At 37.5% G+C, this 26177-nt stretch overlaps 2 protein-coding genes across 2 annotated transcripts in view; both read right to left on the bottom strand.

The window, feature by feature from the left end:
- Positions 1-18555, bottom strand: part of uacab (uveal autoantigen with coiled-coil domains and ankyrin repeats b) — a 68653-nt gene extending 50098 nt beyond the window's left edge. Inside the window, exon 1 of the mRNA XM_079810865.1 lies at positions 18324-18555. Coding sequence (XP_079666991.1) covers positions 18324-18371 — 48 coding nt within the window. The 5' untranslated portion in view covers positions 18372-18555. The remainder of the gene's footprint in view (positions 1-18323) is intronic.
- Positions 18556-24737: 6182 nt separating this feature from the next.
- rxfp3.3a1 (relaxin family peptide receptor 3.3a1) lies at positions 24738-25757 on the bottom strand (the record flags this gene model as incomplete). Its single annotated transcript, XM_079841023.1, has 1 exon — positions 24738-25757. The coding sequence occupies one exon, from the start codon at positions 25755-25757 to the stop codon at positions 24738-24740; it is 1020 nt and encodes a 339-aa protein (XP_079697149.1).
- Between the last annotated feature and the right edge of the window lie 420 nt (positions 25758-26177).

Below are 26177 nucleotides of genomic sequence, written 5' to 3'. Positions count from 1 at the left end.
AAAGAAGAAGTCATTTTTGGTTTCATGGTGACCTTAAAAATCAAATCAGCATCTGACAACTGCAAATAGAACCAATGCAAAGATTTTGGAGGTGCAATGTGGTTTGGAGGTGATATACTCTATGGATACCTGATCAAACAGCCCATAATTAAATGAGTAATCTCTCATAGGCATTCATCAACACCGTGAATGCAGTCTCTGCATGCAGGACTGCAGCTTCTTGTTTGCCAAGTACATTCCACAAAAATAATATATGCAGAAACACATTTCACTCATTATCCGACTCTCCAGCTCCTGAGCTGGCACTAAAGTGTTATCTTTTGCAGATTATTAAAAAAAAAACAAGGCATTATCACCTTTTTGAACAGCCACTGGTTGCTTAATGTTGAAACGAAGTAAATGGAAATCAATATACGGGTCAATGATTTGCCGCAATATTTTTTATTTATTTCAGCTCTATAAAGTTGTTCAAAAGATACATTAAAACATGATTTATATACAGTGCTTTATTAACAGCCTGAAAATAAATTAATTGTATGGATGTGCACAAGTACTCGAATATCTGGACGTGACAGCGACGATCGATCATTAAATAAAATGATCACCGTGGCTTTTAAAATATATATAATAATTTTTTCCTGATTGGTTACGGTGGCATTTTGGGCTGTGCCTGAGGTCTGACTGGTTAGCATTAGAAAAGCATACCGTCCAGACGGGTGAAATAAAGTGAAACTATGGATTTGAAAGTGCGCAGTGATGCCTGGAAACACTTTGATCGTGAAAATACAGTTGAGTGCAAGATGTGAAGCTAATGAGATTAAAATGAGAACAATCAAATAAAATAATGGAATGTTGTAAATTCTCTGTGCTTTAGTTGGCCGTGTTTCAGCATTGTACGGCTGGGCGGTACATAGAGTTTGTACAATATCAATATATTTTTTTAGAAATGATATGGAATGAGGCAATACCGTTTATTTCAATATACAGTAGATTGATACGAATGCATCTGAAAAATAGCGGAGTACGCAGAGTGAGCCGATGCAGGGAAAGTGCATGAATTTGTCCAAAACATGACATGCTTTATATTAAGGCCTTCAAAATAATTGGTAAGATACACTCTAAAAACATTTACTTTACTCAATTTTTTTGGTGAAACATTTTTACACTAATAAAATTGAGTAAATTTTAAAGCAGTGAAATCAATTACATACACCGTATGAGCTGAGCAAATGCAAGTAAAAAAATTAAGTAGATCTGTGTAACTACATTTGGTACATTTACAAATAAAATTGAGTAGAAAAAATTGGAGGAAAAACATTTAAAAAACAATATTTAAGAGTAAAATTAACTGTTTTTATTTATGAGTAATATTAACTCTTATAGTATAACTTTAATTTCCTCTAAACCTTTGTAAAATACTCCACACAACCACACTTATACATGACATTGGCCTTTATTGTCGATGAGTAAAGCAATACAGCATATATTACAGTTTTGACATGTATACAATATTTTACATATTTACAACATTTAAACTCATGTAACAAACATTTTAGAAGTAACAATTAAACATTTGAAACTAATTCAAGTGTAATCAACCTGTCTGTTATCCAATTTCCACCATATCAGCATTGTTTCTCGAGCCTGAGATGGACTCGCGCACTGCGGGTGGACTTTGAACTTGAGACCGCTGTCCTGCGTTTCACTCGTAGCTCAAAGATGCTGCAACGCGCCTGACTCCATAACCTGCCAATAAACAAACAGTGCACAGTTTTAAGAACATTTTATCATCCAAATTAATTATATTCATTATCTTAAGGAATAAAGTTGTGTGTTTTGAGCAAGGCAGTTACACCAGGGGCTTCAAAGACAGATGCAGCACTCCTTTACTCACATTGCGTTCCTGTATGTTGTTTTGCATTAAATAAAACAATTTTTAAGCTCAGTAATGATTTTATAGATAAAATAAAACACACAAACCTGAATTTCACAGAGGAAATGTTCCAATTCTGCGACGCTGAGAAGAAGGAACTGCTCTGGAGACTGAAGAGAATTCAAACAGCCTGCGCTCACTCAACCATCGAGCTGTCGTTAAGGGGCGGGGGAGGGGTGCAGGGTTTTAATCAAGTAAACTTACTAAATTTCTTTAGTGCGTGTTAAATATTAATAATCTTGATTTGAATTAAGTAATATTTGTGGTTCTTGAAACAGATCGATTTAATTCTCCTTTCTCAAATATTTTGATAGAAATTTCACAAATATATTAAGTATATTTGAAATAAATAATTGGTTATTCGAACACTAAATTCTTTTAGTGAAAAAAACTTAAATATAACTGTAAATTTGAGACAAAATTAACGGTTGGATTTTTAGTCAATTATTTTGGTATGTTCAACTCAAAACATCAAATAAATGATATTTAGAAATTGTATTAAGTTAATAAAGTTAATTATTACTGTGATATTTACTAAGCCACTGAATTATTTTTTAGAGTGTAGTTAACACGTATAGTTTAAAGCAGCTTTCCCTGTCAGATGCTCTGAGACATAGGCTGTGCTCACAGACAGATAAATACTTGCGGAGTTTAATGTGTTTAAAATGTGGTGCTTTCCTCTGAGCATAATTTACATTTCACAGGTATATTCTCCATCTGTAAATGTTAGAAAGTCATGCAAATATGCCAATTTTGCTGTCAGGAGAGGACGAGCCTTCTGCAAGTGAATCTCTGCTAAAATTCAGGCTTCTGTGAAAGAGTGAGGCTGTGTGCATGCGTGGCAAACAGACGGAGCGCAATAGAATATCAACGCAATAATTCTGACTAAAATATACATATTTCTAAAATATTTGTGGTTGGACAATAAATGTGCCATGTGTGGAATTTTAAACCTACAAGTAAGTATATTTTTATGAAAGTGACCATTATAATGGGGTAATCAAATATAGGCTAATATGCTTTTGTTTATTATAATAAATCATTAATTTTGTTTTTAGATTGTAAACCCCCTTTTTGCACATAATATATTGCATAGCCTACATTACATTCACTTCATTTGTTTATAGCCTTCAATATCAACATTGTTTTTAGAAAATCATTAGGCAGGAGGTGAAATACAATTATTTTTAAAATAAATGTATTATTTATTTATTTATTATTAGTTTTTTTAAAAATCCAAATAGAAAAATGTAGAAAATATGGGGATATATACACAGTGTATCGCTATTCAACCAAAAAATACAGAGATATGATTTTTTGGTTATATCGCCCAGCCCTAGAGTGCACTCACCAGATATACTCCAAGGCCCTGTCCCAAATGGCACCCTAAACCCTCACGGTCTTCCTCTGAGTCCGCACTTTCACGATGTAATGCCACTTTGACTGCCGGGAAGAAGTCCTCTGTGTATACCAGTGTATAACTCAAAGGCATACTCAGAGAGCATAACCTCAAAGGGGGCGCTCGCGAGCACCCTTCTGAAACTTAAATGACAAATAGGACACCCCACAGTCTCGTGGACTTAACGGACACGCAGCGGCCATTGTAAGTCCACAAGACCGAAAGTGCACATGAAGTGTGCCATTTGGGACAGGGTCTATATTGCCAAAAGTATTGGGACACCCCTCCAAATAATTGAATTCAGGTATTCCAATCACTGTGGCCACAGGTGTAGAAAATCAAGCACCTAGGCATGCAGGCGCTTCTACAAACGTTTGTGAAAGAATGGGTCGCTCTCAGAAAGCGGGGTCAGCGCATGTTGAGGCGCACAGTGCACAGAAGTCACCAACTTTCTGCAGAGTCAATAGCTACAGCCCTCCAAACTTTGTGTGGCCTTCAGATTAGCTCAAGAAAAGTGTGTAGAGATCTTCAAGGAATGGGTTTCCATGGCTGTGCAGCTGCATCCAAGCCTTACATCACCAAGTGCAAAGCATCGGATGCAGTGGTGTAAAATACGCCGCCACTGGACTCTAGAGCAGTGGAGACGTGTTCTCTGGAGTGACGAATCACTCTTCTCTATCTGGCAATCCGATGGACGAGTCTAGGTTTGGCGGTTTCCAGGAGAACGGTACTTGCCTGACTGCATTGTGCCAAGTGTAAAGTTTGGTAGAGGGGAATTATGGTGTGGGGTTGTTTTTCAGGGGTTGGGCTTTGCCCCTTAGCTCCAGTGAAAGGAACTCTTAATGCTTCAGCAGTGCAGTGCAATGGCATAAAACTGAAAGTAATTAGGTTTATGATATTGCACTGTATACACATTATATACAGTGGGGAGAACAAGCATTTGATACACTGCCGATTTTGCAGGTTTGCCCACTTACAAAGCATGTAGAAGTCTGTAATTTTTATCATAGGTACTGTTCAACTGTGGATGACGGAATCTAAAACAAAAAAATCCACAAAATCACATTGTAGGATTTTTAAGTAATTATTAAGCATTTTATTGCATGACATAAGTATTTGATTTATCAGAAAAGCAGAACTTAATATTTGGTACAAAAACCTTTGTTTGCAATTACAGAGATAATACGTTTCCTGTAGTTCTTGACCAGGTTTGCACACACTGCAGCAGGGATTTTCGCACATTCCTCCATACAGACCTTCTCCAGATCCTTCAGGTTTCGGGGCTGTTGTTGGGCAATACGGACTTTCAGCTCCCTCCAAAGATTTTCTATTGGGTTCAGGTCTGGAGACTGGCTAAGCCACTTCAGGACCTTGAGATGCTTTTAACGGAGCCACTCCTTAGTTGCCCTGGGCGTGTGTTTCGGGTCGTTGTCATGCTGGAACACCCAGCCAGGACCCATCTTCAATGCTCTTACTGAGGGAAAGGAGGTTGTTGGCCAAGATCTCGTGATACATGGCCCCATCCATCCTCCCCTCAATGCGGTGCAGTCGTCCTGTCCCCTTTGCAGAAAAGCATCCCCAAAGAATGATGTTTCCACCTCCATGCTTCACGGTTGGGATGGTGTTCTTGGGGTTGTACTCATCCTTCTTCCTCCAAACACGGTGAGTGGAGTTTAGACCAAAAAGCTCTATTTTTGTCTCATCAGACCACATGACCTTCTCCCATTCCTCTTCTGGATCATCCAGATGGTCATTGGCAAACTTCAGACGGGCCTGGACATGCACTGGCTTTTAATCCATGACGGCGTAGTGTGTTACTAATGTTTTCTTTGAGACTGTGGTCCCAGCTCTCTTCAGGTCATTGACCAGGTCCTGCTGTGTAGTTCTGGGCTGATCCCTCACCTTCCTCATGATCATTGATGCCCCACGAGGTGAGATCTTGCATGGTGCCCCAGACCGAGGGAGATTGACCGTCATCTTGAACTTCTTCCATTTTCTAATAATTGCACCAACAGTTGTTGCCTTCTCACCAAGCTGCTTGCCTGTTGTCCTGTAGCCCATCTCAGCCTTGTGCAGGTCTACAATTTTATCCCTGATGTCCTTACACAGCTCTCTGGTCTTGGCCATTGTGGAAAGGTTGGAGTCTGTTTGATTGAGTGTGTGGACAGGGGTCTTTTAAACAGGTAATGAGTTCAAACAGGTGCAGTTAATACAGGTAATGAGTGGAGAACAGGAGGGCTTCTTAAATAAAAACTAACAGGTCTGTGAGAGCCGGAATTCTTACTGGTTGGTAGGTGATCAAATACTTATGTCATGCAATAAAATGCAAATTAATTATTTAAAAATCATACAATGTGATTTTCTGGATTTTTGGACTCACAGTTGAAGAGTACCTATGATAAAAATGACAGACCAGTAGGAAAACCTGCACTAAAAAAAAATATATATATATAAAATGTGTGCAAAAGAGGGAGAGCTCCAAATGTCCCCCTTCACCATGTCCCTTTAAGCCAGGTACACACTATGATTTTGGCCACAGTTTGGCCTAAAATATTCCTCTGATCCTCAGTTACAATCTAATGTCTTTGATTGTCAGTTTGACATCTTCACTGACAGCCGATTAATGACCGTTGCGATGAAATTTAAAAAAAATTTGTGTCAGAAGATTTGACTCTCAGTCATACAGTGTGACTTCTCCTACGACGACTGTCACTATAGGTGCGTCCCAATTCGCATACTTATGCACTATTCTATAACGTTTTTAAGTATAAATGGTGTAAGTAGTGTGTTCACACTGAAAATTTCACAAAGAAAATGTGCACTTTAAATACCCGGATGATGCACTAAATGAACGGGAAAAAATGAAATGTGGAATGTTGGACACTTTATGCACTCAACTGTCGCTGCTTTAATTATGTAGTGGAGGGGGAGGCACTACCAGATTCCGATGTTGAAAGACAAAATAACCACGTAAAGTTCATACACTACACAGTTGAGTACATAGTGCATAAGCACATAGTGTATAAGTGCAAAGTGCAAAGTGCATAGCGCGTCATTTGGGACACAGCTATTGTCTTCGTTTTTCAAGACAAGCCATGACCTATTAACGTTAGAGATTTCTTTGTAGCCACCATTTCAATCCCGTTTGTAATGCAGCTCACTGCCACCGAACGAGTTATTGACTGACGATGTAAAACTCTGAACGAGTTTTCTTGTGTGTCCGTTTTTAACATTAATGACAACTGAGATCCTATGGCTTGCAGCGAGGATCATGTTCGTACAGTCTGACAAGCAACGATCGTAAAGGACTATTATAAATCGTACAGTGTGCATCTTGCTTTAGGGGCTCTGTACATTCCTGACTACAGCCATGATATTCGCCATTTTTCTGTACAGAATTCACAGACACGGTGGCAGTTAAACCACTTTTAATCCTAGAGTCATTTACTGAGGTATACATATTAAATTCAAGTGCTCTCGATACCTTCAGGTTGCTGTAAAATTGAGTAACAGTGAGACAGTCCACTGTTAGTACAAATAATTGTATGCATGCTAAGAGCAGAATTATACCAAATTAATGGCTGCTCAAGTACTAAGTACAAATGAACATGCATGTAGTAAACAATTACACAAAAATATAGATATTGAGTGACAAAACACTAATGCTTTGTTTAGCACTGGACAAGATTCAAGGAAAGATCATTCTTGGGTTTTCTTTTTAGTGACATAAGCATTAATGAGGATTTGGGGCCATTCATGACAAATTCGGCTCCTTTGTGCGAGTTAGGAGCCAAGTGAAATAGAATATGTGAAAGACTGAATACCAGGAATACCTTAAAATGTCTCAATGTCATATGATATGGACACTTAAAGTATTCTATAGTGTCTCTGGAAAAGAGCCAGGTGAAAAACAGGAGAAGTAAGGGCAAATGGATAAGTAAAAAAAACAAAAAAAAATCAAGTGTCAAGTATTCTTTATCGCATCACGTTTACAGATACATACTGTTATCTGAGCCCACTCGGGGGAGATGAAGAAAGACAAAGGAGAGTCCTGCCCTACTAAGGTCTCAAAATCATACATCAGTCATGGAAGCGTGTTGTTTGTACTCGTTTTGAACACATACTGTAGTGTACAAGACGAGTGTGGGCAAGCATGGGGGTATGGCTCAACTGGAAAACAGCTGCTTTACTGCTTAGTAAGCGCAACTACTTAAAAACCCTCAGAAGCAACAGTTCTGGGTGACAAATTAGAATAGTACACACTCTAAAAAAAAAAAGGTTCTATATTGCACCAAAAATGTTTCTTGGCTCGTAATCATAGGGGAACCTTTTTTAGTGCTATATAGCACCAATTTTGGTGCTTCAGTGGTTCTTCAGCGGTTCTTCACCGGTTCTTTGACTAAGGTGCTATATAGCACCTCTGAAGAACCGCTGAAGAACCACTGAAGCACCAAAATTGGTGCTTTATAGCACTAAAAAAGGTTCCCCTATGATTACGAGCCTTTTTTTTAGAGGGCAGAGTAGAACAAAAACTATTTTGTCACCTAAAAATATTAATACTGAGGAACAACTTCAAGACAAATCCAATCATGTTTGATTAGCTCAAACTCAAAATGTATTATGAACACACCATCGAAGATATCTCTCCCTGCAAGGTTCCTATACATACAATTTTAAATCACAAGTCTCATCTTTTAGCAGGAAAATCTCTGTTTTGTCATATAAGCTGATCTCAGAAAGGGTGAGGCAAGAAATATCTCATGTCCTTTCAGATCCATTCCAAGATATCAAGAGTGGGACTGATAATGAGATTCAGCTTCCAATACAGTGGAAGGGAGGAGTGATGAGATGCCAGATGTTGTGCTGTCTACGACAATCATACAACTGGGTAACATCTGGTATCAGTTCATTCTTCTCTCGCTCTCTCTCTCTCTCTCACTCACTCCTTTTCCAACCATCCTCTGGATGACTTCAGCGAAAACGGAATGAGGAAGTGCAACAAAAAGCCTGGAATACAACCAAAAACTTTCTGATAAGCCCTGCATTTCAGGATCAATGATCAAATGGCTTCTACTATTTTCACACAAACTTGCTCAAATAAAACCACTCTCAAAATTCACAGAATTCATAACAGTTTAGCATTCATTGACAGAGTGCGCTACAACATAACTTGGACACACACACACATTGTAGTCTTTGTTTGAGTTATGTTAAAATATGTTCCAAGTAATTTGATCTTGATCCAATCATAAGCCGATTGGCGGTCAGAAGACATAACAAATAACCAAAAGGATGGAGCTGCTGTGCAACTCTACATAGGATTGGGATGTCCATTAACTGAATGTGCACCGCATTGGCTAGTTCCTGTGCTGACAGCTTTGTTCATACTAATGGGAGCAATCTAGTTTTGTTCCGTCTATTTTTGTTTTGCAAGATTGTTGTTTTGAAAACTTTACTTGGTGAAAAAAATTATCCTGCCCCTCCACCCCTGGGCCTCTGGTGAAAGCAGTTCCTGGTTCGAGACCAGCAGGTTTTAGCGGCCAGCACAGAGCCAGATTTTCTGGCCCAGACCTGCCAATACAAATGCTAAAATTAAGCTGCATTAAAGTGCACACTTATTCTTCAGTCTCTGAAATTCATGCAGTGGATAAGCTTAATTACTTCAAGTACAAAATAAATGACATTCATGTTATCAAAAACGTCTGAAGAAGAAGAAAAAAAAAAAGTGTCTGAAACATCCCCTCTCTCCTTTAGTCAGCCCTTCTGAATTAATGAATCAGATCAAATGAGGAACAAATTGTACATCAGAGCTCAGATGGCTTTAAAAGCACCTTGAATCTGTGCAAAAGGAAAACGCTTTTGAATTATTATAAAGCATTGAATTTCAGGTTTAATATTCTTTGATGCATATTTTTTTTTATCTAACAGATCAAAATCCTCTGATTTTGTGTGCAGTTTACATACTTGAAAATGAACCTGCTTAGGTGATTTTCTTTCCCAGTGGAATAAGCTAACACCTTGTTTTGATTTACCCCCTCTATCAATATGATCAATACTTTGGTTCAACATGAAAGCTCAAATTAATTCTCTTTGAGGAATGAAGAGAGAACTGGACTGCAACTACATGTTAATCAAATGGTTCAGTAGAAACTCATTTTACTGCAGTAACATCGGCTCTGCCATATACTGATGATGACTGGGTTCCGGGTTCCAGTCATTTGAGCTGTACATATAAGACTGAGGGCTTTCAACTACAACAAATTCCCATTGCCTGTAATCCCCAGCCATTTATTCATCCTAGGATAACCTTCAATCCCTACTGTCAGTTTCCCACTACATTGGGGGCCCGAGCTTAACACAGCAAAGCTTTCAGAGAGGCTCAGTGGGCACTAGAGACACAGACACAGCAAAGCTTTCAGACAGACACAGCAGGCACAAACACTGATACACCATGTTTATAAACTTCCACAGATCAATTCTAAAAAATAAATAAATAAATGCTGCACGATATTCCTGGTAGACTGGATGATTACTTCTTTTCCAAACATTTTACTGATGATGAAACAAACTCTTTATACCATAGTCTGACTAAATACTCAATTCTGATCTGGCTGTAAGGTACGTTTAAAACTGTGTAACAGACATGTTTCAGTCAGTTTAATTATTGTTCTATATTAACTCCCTAAACCATCTAAAGATATTCCCACACAGAGTTATAACACATATAACCTCACAGGCGTACATGAGCAGAGTAAACAAATGTAGCTTTAAGGTGGCGTTTACGCTTGTAACTTTATGAAGCAAGCTCCGATCAGCACATCAGTACTTACAGTTGATGCTCCCGATTGAAATGAGTCCAAAATCAACATAATGACATTGCGTCGATCACGAGATATTCCTCACGGATTTTGTGTTGATCAATTCATTTTTTTCACAGCTAGGTGGCGCCCGCCAGTGGTAAACTCATCGGTTTTAGGCTATGTCTATAATCCGGATAGATTTGAAAACGGAGTTTTCGTTTCAAAACGCTCTCCGTCCACACTAACGTTTTCCAAAAGTTTCTCATCCACACTGAAACATAAGTAGACGCCAAATTCAACTTACTGCGCATACGTAAAACCTCACTGAGATGATACAGACATCAAAGTTATCACACAATTCTTCTGGCAGGATCATTTTATTTAGCAAAATATCTCACCATTCACTGATGCATCCAGGTCGCACAATGGTCAACCATTAGTTTGGTCTAAAACGCAACTCCACTCATGTTTTGCCACAGGACAGCAAATGCAAGTACATTTTCTGTCATCCTTGCAGGACTGTGATATGAAGTGTGCAAGGTAATATATTTTAGCAACTGTGTGCAAGTGAATACCACATAACAGGCACAATAGCGCTATAAACATACATATCTATTGGTACAATATGCGTCACATGACTAAACATGCATCATCATTTTCAAATACCTCCGTCTTCACAGTCCACACTACGACGCGAAGACGGCATTTTCAAATGTATCTGCTTTGGAGAGCGTTTTGTAAAAGCTACGTTTTCGTTGAATTAAAACGCTGTCTCAGTGTGGACGGAAGGCGAAAATGGAGAGAAAACAATAGTTTTTAAAAATACCTTCCGGGTGTCAAGGAATGCTATCAACACTAAATTTTATCCAGTTGCAGACCACGTATAGGTGAACATCGCCAAAAAAGAATTCTGCTCCCCTATTTCCTTCCTGAGTAATTGCATGTCAAATAAGAAAGATTTGTACAATTATAAAAAATATATATTTGAAAAAAATTGTCTTTTATCAGCAGTTTCTCAGCATTTACTAAATGTAATTTATATTTTCTAAAAATATAAGAAGTGTGGTTTGCAAAGTGATACCTACCTTTTGACTTTCCTTGCTTTGGTTTTGGAGTTATGAGTCTTTACGTTTATGTTATAACTCTAAAAATGCCTTCAGGGCTTAAGGGGTTAAGGTGCTAAGGTGCTGCCTTCATTGAAGCACACATGCACATCACTTACACACAAAAGATCATGCTGCACACAGAGAAACATTTATACACCGAAACCTGTCAATGCTGCCCTGCAGCTTTTATTGATGAAATAGCTTTGCTATTCACTGCAAACATTCTTTGCCTCCGCATGGTGTGCTTAGATTGTGTGATGCAAAATCAGAAATGAATGAATCAAAATGAGATCTTGGAAATTATAAGCAAAGCACAAAATCATATCTTTTCTTCTGCATTGTGATATAAAGTAGGGCTGGACATTGAGACATTTCACGACTTGCGACGCTAGCAATTTTGATTCAATTAAATTTTATTTGATATCAATGAATTGGGGCCAATCAGATACAGTACATGGCAAATTTCCTCAAGAAAAAAAAAATCTCTAAACTAATGCTGTAAACTATACAGGGACACAAATTTCACAATTCGATTCAATTTCGATTCACAAGCTTTCGATTCGATTCGATTTTCGTTCGTTTCGATTCAATTCAATGTTGATTATTTTGGATATATCAGGTATAATACATGGAAACTTTTCTCAAGGAAAACAAATTTCTGAACTAATGTTGTAAACTATGGGAGTCAGTTGGTACTACATTAGCCTAATATTGAAGGTAAAATTAACTGATTTGTATACAAACACTTAAATGACACTAAATTATGTTTTTTTTTTCTAATATAAAGTTATAATCTTAACTTTACAATTTAATAATCATAATTCTACTCCAATTAGTTTTTTGAAATGTAAACATTGAAATGGTGGCGGTCATAAAAACTTGCCAGATTTATTCATACATACATGCATTACAGTTTTTCCTCAGTCGCTTTGGTACATTTCTCAGATCAGAATTGAAATTCTCAAAACTACCCGTTCAATCTTCACATCATTGTGTCACTTGTGCACATCAAAAAAAGCAGTTTCTCATTTCTTTGAACAAGTTGCAAATGCTTTGGTACATCCATGCAAATGATTATGTACAATTATCTGCTGTTTCCTACATTATCAATTGCTTACGTCATGTTGATCAAAATGTATTATAATGGGTCTCTGTTGAATAGTCTTACCTCCCACAACATTTAGGCATTAGTTCAAAGCATAAGTCTTTACATGCAAATTGGTTGAACAAGTTGTCATAATATGTCAAGCATATTTCTATACATTTCCATTAGACGTTCACATTTCTACTTTAGTTTTTTTTTTCTTTGTGCTATGCAGTGCTGTCTTTTCCTTTCTGTATCGCAATGACATGGTCTGTCAACAAATTACAGTACAAACAGTAAAAGCGTAAATGTGAATCTTGTCCAGTCTCTTGCAATCAAACTCCCACATACACTAAGGTGTAACCTACAATTTACAATAATTGTCATCAAAACTTTAGCCATATTTACATCAGAACATCCCTCCAGAGTACAGTTATATTGACAACATGACTAAGCAATTTGATCGTCTTATTCATACACAGTGATACAAGGACTTGTCATTCTGATGGCACTGACATGTTCATTGACACAGATATTTACTTTTGAGAGATGAACTAAGGATTTTGAGCAAAAGACTGGCTTTTGCAGGTAATCCATGGTGTTTTGCTATTTGTACGAATTGTTTTGAGAAATGCACTTACTATTTTGCAAATGTCGAGGATGATTCGAGAAATGTACCAAAGCGACTGAGAAAAACTGTAAATATTGAAGAACATTGACAATGAATATCCTATGTAATGTGGTGCATATAATTAGCAAAACGCTTCTCTCTAGAGTTAACCAAAATCGTATTTATGTTTTTGAATTTCGTAAAAAATAGACGTAATTTGAAATCTGAGACTTTGTTTCATATCAATAATAAAGAAGCACAAATATTATTACGATAGGAGGCGTGCTACAATGTTTATTTCATTCATTAACTGAAAACAGGATGACTAATCTATTCTTGGGATTTAAGAATCGATATTGTTTTGTAAAAGTGAGAATCGATTAAAATCGAGAAATCAATATTTTTTTTACCCAGCCCTATTATACATGTTAACTGATTTGTACAGGCTACTTGCGTTTAAATTGCACATGATTTGTTAATACATTTTAAATGGCAATTATGTTTCTACTTTTCATCATAAAAACATTAAATATTAAACAACTGATTAAGTAAAAATAAGGGTTGGGAATCGCAAATCGATTCTGAATATTTAAGGTCAGGATTAGGATGCTTGTTATCAAATTTAAATTTAGATTCCTCTTATCAATTCCTATGTGTGCATTTTAATATGACTTTAAACCATTCAAGCGTAAGATCGTTTTTTTCTTCGCTGCACACACATCCAAAGTGCATGCACAGAAATTGATTTTAAACCAATAAAACCCACACACTTGTTTTCTGTGCTGCACGCACATCCAAAGAGCGCAACATTGTTCATTTATCAACTGAAAACAGCATAGACCTAAAGATCAATTATTGGGATTTAAGAATCGATATCGGTTCTTCAAAATGAGAATGAATTAAAATCAAGAAAAAAGACGACTGGCTGAATATTTTGTAATGTTTTTCGAAACAATATAGGTGAATGGCGACACAGAATGTGTTTTTCCATTCCAATGCGTTACTTTTCCATTGTTTTTCCCAAATACGTGCTAGACAGATAACCATTGTGCTTGCGTCTCGCATCTTTTGCAGCATCTTGCGCATGACATGGCATTTTAAAAACACGGTGCTCAAGTTAAAAATCAGTTAGTGCTTCGAGACTTTGCGTTTCACTGCTCGCATTTCTCAAAGCAAAAACATGTTCTGTGTGAACCAGCCCTAAGGCTGTTAATCTGTGTTTAGGGCCCTATGATTTCAATTGCTGAAAATGTGGAGAAAAAAAGAAGAAGAAAAAAAAGGGAGAGTAAATGACCATTTTTATTTTTGTGTGAAGAACGGTCCCTTTAAGCATTGTACAGTTGTCCTGATTTGCTTTTTGGTGCCAGAGCACCCTTTATAGCTGGAGAACAAAGAGGCCCTTAAAATGGTTATTTGTAATGCAAACAGCTTCAGTGATTCAGCAAAGAAAGCCTACTACAATATATTTTCCCTCCATCATTAATCAATAGCCAATCTTGAAGACAATCTATGACGGTCCTGACTGTATAATACCACAAGCAAAAAAGGTACTCACAGAAAACTATTTTATGATGTTGAGATGCAGTAAAATTAGATTCATCAGTTAAATCAATTAAATGTTATCAAAAGTGTGGAAAACAAATTTGCACTGAACTAAAAACTAAATTAAGGCAGAAAGGTTTGAGAAATCAATCTCTCAGGGTTGATAGCTTTAGGTATTTTGTTCACTGAAGTGAATACTGAAAACAGAAACTGCAAGTGAGATCCAGTAGTTAGGACATTGTGCATTCATTTAATTCAGGCCTCAGGCATGCCTTAAGGGCTTCATAGAGCCAGAAACACCACTGCTTGCACACTGTGATACTCTTGAAGACAAAGTTGAGTAGAATGTAAACATGGTAGAGCATTGCAGGGACTAAACATCTTCTCCAGGGTTAGTTCCCCCCCGTATTGAAATTAATGTCTTCTCTTATTCCCTCTCATGTCGCTCCAAACTTGTTTGACCTTAATTATTTTTGGGGACATAAAATGAGATGTTTGGCTGAAAATTTGGTAATGTTTTTCACAGGTAAATGGTGACTGAAGCTGCTAATCTGTGTTGAGAGTCCTAAAATCTTTCCTAAGAGAGTCCTAAAAGCTTTCCTATAGCTCAAACAGTAGAGCATGGCACTAGCAACGCCAAGGTCATGGGTTCGATTCCCAGGGAAAGCAAGAATTGACAAAAATGTAAAATTGTACCTTGAATGCAATGTAAGTCGCTTTGGATAAAAGCGTCTGCCAAATGCATAAATGTAAATGTAAATGTAAAATTTCCATGTTCAATAATTGTCCAGATACGGTTTTACAGGTCCATTTACAACTCTAGAAATCTTCCCCAGGATGAGTTTTTGCCTTATTTGGAAGGGTCATGAATATTAATGCTGAGTTCTACTCTGATTGGCTGTTTCACCGCGCGGCTCAATGATAGCAGGCACATCTATACTAACCGTCATGATGATGGAGAGATTAGGCATTCAACCTTATATGTTTGAACCTGTTTCTGACAAAGATGCAGATTTTGAGGAACAACAACATGTTTTGAGATTGGAAACTTTATTTTAAATAGGAACCTGCAAAATCATTATGTCCATACCAGAACTTCGGCCTAAACGATAACTAGCATATAGCATTAAATATACACATCAGCAGTCACAACTTTTTTAGCATTGTAAAAACATTTTAATTATTGTAATGTGTCCCTGTATGATTTTACAATGATAACTTCTTCACTTTGAATCACAAACTGAAATGGGTAGCGCTTAAATATGTTGTTTGTACAGTAGCGTTTGAGTTTGACAGCAGATTACTGATTTAAAAGTCGATTTATTTAGCCATTTAGTTATGCAAGCTACTTGGATTATCCTATTGTTACTGTACTAGCATCTGGCGTTGGATCTAGACAACGGGGATATTATCGTTAATGTTGTCTCTCTAAGAAACTTTCAATTTAATAAGAAATTGTTTAGACAGTCAAGAAGTGGATAAAATCACTTACTGCTTGCAGGTATATAGTTGGAATTGCCCCTTTCTTCAGTGTCGGACGCTGAGCAAAGCCTGCTTGATATTGTCCCAGGTTTGAAAAACTGTCCGTGGGGAAATGGGCTGAGCAAACTAACAACTTTGAATTAAATTGTTGCGGTATCCGATTATAAATAAACTTCAACCATGCCTGTTGACATGTTTTATCTGTGGGAAGAGTATGAAACGTCTTCAGATCCCCTGCACAGCCTGGAACATAACATTTGTTTCCATGATCTGCCATGTTCGCTATCCTCGCGTGACGCTTGTTTATCTGCAGAAATGATACGGCTGCGCAGTTTCGCCTGACAGTGAACATGTGCTGGCATATGCAAATGTTTTAGGCGTACATATTAATGATCCCGACGATTGCATCATTCTCGGTGTTACGTTGAGATTTGCCTATTTTTCTGTGGTGTTTTTCACAAACAAGATTTACATATGAAGGAGGAGGCAATAGTGTTTGAGACTCACTGTATGTGATTTACGTACTGAACTCCTGTTATTTAACTATGGCAAGGTTAATTACATTTTTCATTCTAGGCCACCTTTAAACAAAACTATCATCAGGTACACCCAGAATAAAGGTTTGTTTTAACTTGAAGAAACCATGACAGAAATATATTATTTTACAGTAGAATGTACTTCTAAAAGTAAAAACAACAAATATTCGTTAATTAAAACATATTTATTTAGGGAATATAATTTTTTTCTAACTGATTAGACGTCGTTTTTTCTTATTAAAACATATTTAAACCATTATATTGGAATCCGGAAAATTTTAATGGAAAACAAATAATTTTGGAAACAATAAAATAGAATTTGGAGAAAAGGAGCAAAAAAAATCTACTGGATTTCATCATAGTGCCCTTATGCATTCCACAGAAGGGTTTATATGGGTGTGGAACAACATTAAGGTGACACATTTGCATGAACCGTGCCTATATTGCCAGGATGTTGGAAGTAGTACAACTACAAACACTTTTTTTTTTTCTCTCCTTTCCTTGCTGACAAAAGTCAGTAACCATGTTAACATGCACATTGTTCTTAATAAATCTGGTCATGCTTTTATTTTAAATAAGAGGTTTCATACTCCACAGCTATTAGACTATTGCTCTATGCACCAGCATTACCCAAATAAACATAGACATTTCTTTATTATTGCACATTCCTGTCCTGCTATCATCTTCTGGGGAAAAAAATAGAGATCCTCGCTCTTGCCATTTATTATTTTAGTAAATTGGGATGAATTGTAAAATTAATGAACTCCTCATTCCAGAAATGTTTCTTCCGTTCCTGCTTGACTTTTCACATTTGTCTAAATCTAATACGACCCACAATTATTTTGTTTGGATAGAACATAAGATAATAAATTACTGTTTGGTTACAGGGGTTCTAATTTATAATATATTGAATTATTTGATTAAGACTGAAATGTTTGTGTGCATGTAAATGTACTGAATGAATGCTGAAACTCTAAAAGTGAGCTACTCTAGCCTTTGAAAAAAAATCTACACACATGTCACAAAAAGAGAGGGTGTGCTCCCATGATCCTTTGTGTTCTGTTAAGTCAGAGGGCACCCAGTGACAATAGTCTGGCTCTGAAAGCCTGTGGAAATGCTTATTTCCCATGTGTCAAAGAGGCATTACATCAAAACATAGCTCATAGAGTAAGAAAACACATGATCAACAAATGTTGAGTGAACATGACATCAGTTCTTCTGAATCATCTTTACTATGCACTGAGATTTTGAAGCCAATTCAAAACAAAACCCTTGAAAAAGCCTTTCAATAACTAACCCCCATGCAGCTTCCCACACGGTTCTGTGCCAGGCTCTTTGACATGGAAATTAAAAAGCGGGGAGGGTGAAGATTTCAAGTGTTAGCTGCTTCTGAATGTACGGTTGTTTGTGTTATTTGTGATTGCATGTTCTAGGAAAATATAACTATTTTGTCATTTTCAGAAGTTCAATATTCTAACAAAAAAAAATCTCTCTCGTCTCGTCGGTCAAAAAAAAAAAAAAAAAAGAGAGAGAGAGAGCAAGTGTAATTACAGTTTTCCAAAGTTACTCGAACAAAAAGTTACTCCATGCAGCACAAAGACTACAATGCCCATGTTCTGGCCTGTAAGTGAATGTGACATTAAGTGTCAAAAGATTTGTCCCAATGCATGATCTGAAGCCTCTTGAGAACAAAACAATGAGTAGTGCATGATAACACACCGGAAGGTATATGAAGTAATTCAACAATGTCAAGAAACAAAAAACACGCAAATTCGATTCAAGAGTTTTCATAAAACAAAACAAGCAAATCTGTTTAAAACTCGTAACTTACTGTGATGGTAACTTCATGCTTTTTCAGCCGATACTTCAAACTCTTCATGTTTCTCTTTGGTTGAATAAATAAAAAGTAGCGTGTAGATTAGTATTTGAATAAATTACAACAACAGTTACGTTTTACAGTTTAGTTTGATTACGCAAAAACAGCTTTTAACGTCCGACTACAACAAACTGCGATTTTTCACCTGACGCGAAACACCACCAGGCTTATCTGGACCCGTTTCCTTACCGACAACTCCGTCAACCAATAGTAGAGAGGCACAGCAGAATAAATTATGTTTCGGTCAACCAGACGTTAGAGGGGGCGGGACTTCCTCGTGGTCCTAGCAGCGTTTGAAATAGTAGCAGGGAACAACAGGAGATGCTTTTGTGCGCCTGACGTCATCCTTACCTGGAAAAAGGCTGGACTTTGTCTTAGATTGAGGGCATTGAGATAGTGTGGAAAATATGTATTTGATATCAGCACCTGAATTGCTTTGGGTGGAGCCTATACAGTTCAGGAAAGATGTGTACGTAATAGCTAGCCTATGTCTATAATATTAGTGATTTTCATCATAGCCTAATGATTACCGAGTCAATAGGCTATTTATTATGATGACAATTATATTTTCATTTACAGTCTTGTTTGAAATACGAGTTAGTAGTAGTCGCTGGTGCAAAGCAATAAATGACAATCAGAGCTATTTTTGTTTGTTTTACAATAGACAAAAAAAAAACAGTTTGCGTACCTTTCTTTTTTTCATATATATATTCTCAATACATGTTTATCATTGGTTATGCCACTTAGAGATGTGTTGCCCCCTTCTGGTCTTGAAAAGAACAAGAGAAACGACAAGCTCATTGGTGAAACTGGTGACGGCATTTGCGCTTCAATAGGAGGCTAGAGCAATGTCAGATTACACACGCGTACACACACACACACACACACACACACACACACACACACACACACACACACACACACACACACACACCCTTTTTTATAAACTATGCTTCCCACAATTTATGCAGGAAAATGTTTGCATGTTAATAATTTGTAATTATTTGAAATAATTTGAACGTAATTACTGCAACAACATTGTTTTTACACTGCTGAGTCTTTGTTTGTTTGTTTGTTTGTTTGTTTGTTTGGTTGGTTAGGCTACCATAGATTTTGTCCAAGAAGTGAAAGTGAGAGATTTAGAGGAAGAGGCCTGATTGTCCTCGTATAAACCATCAGGTCAACCTCAGTTATTTAGCAGGAAATTTGACTCTCTTGCTGACAAATTTGGTTTCCTGGACAAAGTACTGTCACAACTATTATGTATAAAGCGAAGTGATGTGCCCTATAGCAGGGGTTTTCAAACTGGGGTCCGGGGACCCCCAGGGGTCCTCCAGAAGGTTCTAAGGGGTCCCCAGACATTTTCAAAGCAAAAATGGAAAGTCCACCGAACATTCTAGCGGTTTCATTTCTAAACGTTTCTCTCCATTCTTGCCATATACTTACTTTCCAGAATTGTATATGTTTGTTTTGTATCTTTCTAGTGGAGTTTTTCCCATTTAGTCCCATTTATCGTGCTCATTGGGGTTGTAAGGCAGTATTCTTAACGCAGTACGTGAGCTGATTACATACATTTATTGTGAAAGTTGCTTATTCAAATAATTTTTAATTGGAAATGTTCTTCAGGTTTATGCATCAAACATTAAGTATAGCCAATTTAAGTTTGGAAACAATATGTTATACTTATAATGTCACACTTACTGTTTATCTAACGGTTTAAATGTTTTTTTCATACATAAAAATATATAAATGGATTTTAGGAAGGGGGTCCCTCATTAAGGTTTATCATATTTGGGGGTCCATGGCATCATAAAGTTTGAAAACCCCTGCTCTAGAGAATATACAAGTGTAATGTGAGCATTAAAAAGATTCAAGTTCTTTCGTTCCTGAATTGATGTTCCTGACTCTTCTTTAGTGTCCTCTGTCTTTATAAAAAGGGAAAGACACGACAACAACAATATTAACAGAATAATTTGGTGAATGACTACAGTTAATTTATTAATAATCTGCCACTGAAAGATTGTTGACGACCATTTCTCAAACTACAATAAAATATAATAAATTATAAAGACAGAGAATTAACACTGATGTAACATTCACCATGTTTTGTTTATTTGGGAACTTCATATGCTCTAAAAATCAATACATTGACTCATTAAAACTAACTGATCAGTGTTGTGGTCAATAAAAAGTATTAATTTAGCAGGATGAGATTTTCACAAAAAGTGTTTTGACAATCCTGTAGGCAACATCTGTGTGACCTTCAACTGATAGTGAGAAATATGATGAGGTGAATTTTAGCTGGAATGAAGAATAATTCACTCTTGTCAAGTTTAAGCTTGAGGTGTCAGAGAGGGATGTGGACTTTTTCGCATATGCAAAAAAAAAACAACAGCAAAAAACAAGGGGGGATGAGATGTATGGCGTCATGTTATCGTTCCACAGCAGTAGTCATGGAAGGAAGAAGCGAGCCCGGCTTATAGTTTCTCATGTTGGACAGAATGATGTTAAAGGAACACTCCACTTTTTTTGAAAATAGGCTCATTTTACAAGTCCCCTAGAGTTAAATAGTTGAGGTTTACCTTTTTTGAATCCATTCAGCCGATCTTTGTATCTGGCGGTAGCACTTTTAGCATAGCTTAGCATACATCATTGATTCTGATCAGTCCATTAGCATCTCGTTCAAAAAATGACCAAAGACACTTTCAATATTTTTCCTATTTAAAACTTGACTCTTCTACAGTTACATGATTGCAGCAGCAATGATATTACACAGCGCCTGAAAGTAGCCCCCAGCTAGGTAACTTTCAATGTGACCAGCACTAAGTTTGTGTAGTTGCAGAGAAAGTTTCAGGCTTGCAGCCGACAAATTGTGTTGTGGATTTACCTGTGTGATTAGCCATGGTTCTGTGTGTTGTAAAGGGCTGTGATAGTAAGACGAAGGTGTATACTACCACCATGTTTCACAGAATACCAACGAATCATTGTGCCGCTGCAGCCATGGTACGGCCGCGAGGATCCGCGACTATTACGCAGGAATGAGAAAGTAGTTCCTAGCCATATAGGTGTAGAAAATCGCAACTTTTCATTTTCAGTTGGTCTTAGCACACGATGTAACTGTAGAAGAGTCAAGTTTTAAATAGGAAAAATATTGAAACTGTCTTTGGTCATTTTTTGAATGAGATGCTAATGGACTGATCAGAATCAATGATGTATGCTAAGCTATGCTAAAAGTGCTACCGCCAGATACAAAGATCAGCTGAATGGATTCAAAAACAGTAAAACTCAACTATTTAACTCTAGGGGACTTGTAAAATTAGCCCATTTTCAAAAAAAGTGGAGTGTTCCTTTAAGTAGGGAAGTTAGATGGTACAGCACCACTACAAAATAATGTTTTGACATCAGAAGAGAGCTAACCACCAGAGATATCTCAGTGGAGAGGGGCTTGGGATGGGATCAAGAGTTCACAAGGTTTAGTGAAGTGCTTAAATGATCTTTTTAACAAGCATGACATATGAATGCTGACTATTGTTATTGTGGCTCAACTGATTGAAACTGGTAGTAACATCACCAAGGTCATGGGTTCAATTCCCAGGTAACACACACACACACACACACTGATAAAATACCCTGAATAAGGTTTATGAAATCCTCCTCACTGTGGACGGTGAAAAGATCCATTGTGTGTTCATTTTGTTCATTGTGTTTCATTGATCTATGCAAATAAAGTCAATGCTTAGTTAGTCTCTTAATTTAATTTCCTAATGGATATTATTTTCATAGAACACAATGGATGTTGAAAAATGATTGGATTTTGAAAGCTTGTTTGAACAATATAAACTTATAGAATGTATTCAGTCATTGTCATATCAGATTTTGAAGTATCACTACAAAGATCAAAACAAAACACAGACATGATTAAATGTATTTCACCTTTCATTTAAAAAGGTCAAACAATCAGGCCTTACAATAAGAAGAATTCACAACAACAGAGATAATAACAAAAATACAAGCAAGTCTGGTATACATGCACTACAGTACATTCACTTCTACTTATTGGTTTATATTGTGACTGAATAAGTCCAGAGGCAGACAGCAATGTTGAAATGCTGTGGGCAGAATCCAAGGGTGCATATTAAATTTCAATGTGGGTAAAATTCTTATCTAGATCATAATGGGAATATGTTGATGTGCATTAAGAAGTGACTAGTATAACATAACTCCTAACTCACTCGGTAATAGGAAACCTTGTCTCCGCAGGAAATCCGGTTAACAGTGGGGATCTGATTATATCAGCACACTCAGCGGGAAACCAAAGTGAGTTTTGTAACATTGACAAACATCCATAGGCAAAATGGTAGATTTGCATCCATAGAGCACAGTATAAATCCTGAATGAAACAAAGAGCCGTTTAACAGAAAGGGAAAGTAGTCCATTCCATACACATCGCACAAAAAAAGGCAAAATATAATGTTTGGGTTGTTTTAGTAGCAGCAGTACTGGTCAAAACATATGGGCTACTTTGAATAGACACACAGTGTGAACACAAACAGGACCTTCAATGACACATGCAGAATTTTTATTTGATTTGTTTCCGTTTCAGATAGTATTCAAATTTACTGTAAGTGCACACATAAAATGAGATCAGAACAGTTATAGGAGCAATAATTGTGGTGACCGCTTTGTTTTTAAAGGATACTTTTAGTTAGTCTTCAGTGGGAAAAAAGATTGACTGCTGCCCAGACTGTTCCTCAAAGTCCGTTGGCCTCTACAGTCTATACACAGGAGTGTGACGCATCTTAACCAACAACAGGACATCGTCAAGAGCATCAATTCTGTGCCGGGTGTCCATTAAAAGGCTCCTGTGTGAGTGCGAAGGTAAACAGCAGCAGATGTACTGTCTTCTCAAATCTTCCAAATTGCCTGCAAATGACCATCATTAGCTTACTATGCAAGTGATTTAAAGCAACCGCAATTTAACAAGACGTTAAGCATTCTCATCAGTTATGAACCTGACCGCCCTTTTCTGGGTAATTAACTGCATGCCGCAGAGCTGTCATTTCTACAGAATACAAAAACATGTTCTGAAGAAACTGAAATGGCCTTGCTCGACTAAATTAAACAAATTTCTGCTTAGTTTTTTTTTTTGCCTAATGAATTCCAGGATGCTTTGATTCACAAAGCTCTGATCAGGTATCTTGGCTGGGAGCAATCCAATCCGTAGTCGTATCCAAACGCTGACGTTAAATGCTGGGAATGTGTATTTTCAATTTTATTTAATAATTCTAAATGGAATATGATGAAAAAGCTACACGGGAGAGACTGGGGCTAGTTGTCATCACAATGTTTACTCTGATTAATATCTCTCAGGCTATTGAATTTCACAGTCGTTGACCAATGGCGGGGCAAGTTGTCACAAGTGGAACTGGCCATTAACAGCCTATTATAGGCTTCTTAGCTGAATATAAACAGTAAAATAATATGCAATTTAAAATGTCAAAGGTATACATCTTACAATATCAAACCAAAATTAATATGCTGTGTAAATGTGTAGCATGTAGAACATGTGACAACTTGCCCTGGCCTGACATTTATGCAAAATACTCCTGAACACACAAAGCCACAAAAACATTGGAAGGTTTTGAACAAGGTGTATAAAACCAACATACAAAAACACTGCTAAGGAAAACACATTTGTGTAACTGGACTTTTGACTCAAGGTCAAAGCCTAATACTTACTGAGGCGTAATCCTCCCCGGCAACGTCTCTCATATATTCTGTTTACTAAATCAGATTTTAATGTAGGCTATTATAATATTTTACTTTAACAGATAAAAAAAAAACAATATATAGTAGCCTACATAAGTACCGCTGGAATTTAGATCTAAAGTGTACAATACTGTATTATTATTATTTTAATTTCCTGGAAGAGGAATGACAAGCAGATCAAGTAGTGCATTGAAAGGTATTGTGCCACTAAATTTAATTTAGCTGCGTTTTTAAATTGTTGGTTTTAACGTAATTAGCTTATTTGAAAACAATGTTCCACAAGAACACGCTGTAATACAAAGACAAACACACACAATACAATTGGTGTAGCTACACCAAGCATACTGTCGAGGCAGTTCACCCAAAATAACAATTCTGTCCTTATTTAGGCTACTCACCCTTAAGTTGACCCAAACCTGTGAATTGACCTCCTTGTGAGCTCCACTAAAGAAAAAGAAAAAAAAAGGCTTGGAAAACATGAGGGTGAGTAGGCTAATTAATGACCGAAAGTTACATGTTGGGTAACATAACTGTTTAGGCCTGAACACGTTTGTTCCACAGGATTGAGTCGCGCATCCGGGATGCACGTGCACTTGTTTCTCAGACTCGGAGAAACAGATCCTTTAGTTTTTTCCTGAACTCTTTGCGCATCAGACAGTAAATGAGTGGATTTAAACAGCTGTTTGCGTGCGCCAGGCACACAGTAACTGGAAACACGTAGGTATGAACGATATAGTACGACTTATCCCAATGCACCACATTGAATTTCACCAGCACGCCCCAAAACGTTATGGCATGATTGGGCATCCAGCAGAGGAAGAACGACAAGACTACTATGGTGACGGACTTTGTGACTTGCGTTCTTCGTTTTGAGTTGCTCTTCATGCTCCGCTGTCGGATGAGCCTCAACAGCAGCAGGTAACTGATGGAGACTATTGCCATTGGCAAAATAAAAGCGATTAGTATTTTCTGGAGATGATAGACTGCCAGCCAATACTGTCCGTCGGGGAACCGCAACAAACAAAGTTTTTCTCCGGCCACGTTAGTGACTGTGGAGAAAATGGATGTTGGCGCGGTGGCTGCGGTGGCCAGAGACCACAGGACGACACTGACCCACCTGATGGAGCAGCTGGTCTGTCTGCTGCGGTCCTTCAGAGCTGAAGCCACTGACCAGTAGCGTGTGATGCTCATCGCGGTCAGGAAGAAGACGCTCGCGTACATGTTCATCACCGTCACCGAGAGGATGATCTTACACATGGCGTCCCCAAACGGCCAGCTGAAGTCCAGCGCCGTGTCCACGGCCCAGAAAGGCAAAGTCAACACAAACTGAAAATCTGTCACGGCCAAATTGAGGATGAAAAAGTTTATTTTGGACGTGCGCCTTTCTTGTCTCACGCGAATAAAGAAGAAGACCAGCAGGTTTCCAACCAAACCTACGATGCAAACCACGGAGTAGGTGATGGAGATCATGCACCTCAACACCGGACTCCCGTCGGCGGTCACGTCAATGTCTTCCAGGTTTTTAAAGCGTTCGCGATCACTGATGGATCTGTTGATTACACCACTCTGATTACTGTCTCCCATTATATCCAGCGATTTCACAACTTCAGTGTTGCCCATGACGACAGATATTGTAGGCTACTTATTCATATGTACTTATCTATAATATGCCTATCACATTAATTGCTTAACTTTAGGCTTTTTAACTGTCAACTGACAGAACATCACTGATCCTTCATAACTATGCAGACAAGTTCAAGGTGCTAAAACTATGAACACAATGCCTCGCGCTCAAGAATTTATGTCGGGCGCTTTTTAAATGTTCCCGCCCATCGAGAGCGATGATTCGTCTTCCCGTTTGATTGACAGGACGACGCCGAGTAAACGTACACAAAACCTTGCTCCCGCGTTTGCTGTATAATTTTTTAATGCTCAAAATAGTAATGGAAGCATACGGTAATGTAAGAATGAAAACAAAACATAGGAATGTTTAAAACAACACAAACGGCTTTGGTACCGTGTGGAGTTGCAAGGGAGCAG

This window comes from Gobio gobio (genome assembly GCF_949357685.1).
Source record: "Gobio gobio genome assembly, chromosome: 2".
Lineage (NCBI taxonomy): Eukaryota > Metazoa > Chordata > Actinopteri > Cypriniformes > Gobionidae > Gobio > Gobio gobio.
The sequence above is the reverse complement of the archived record's forward strand: the minus strand, read 5'-3'. Positions and strand labels throughout refer to the sequence as shown.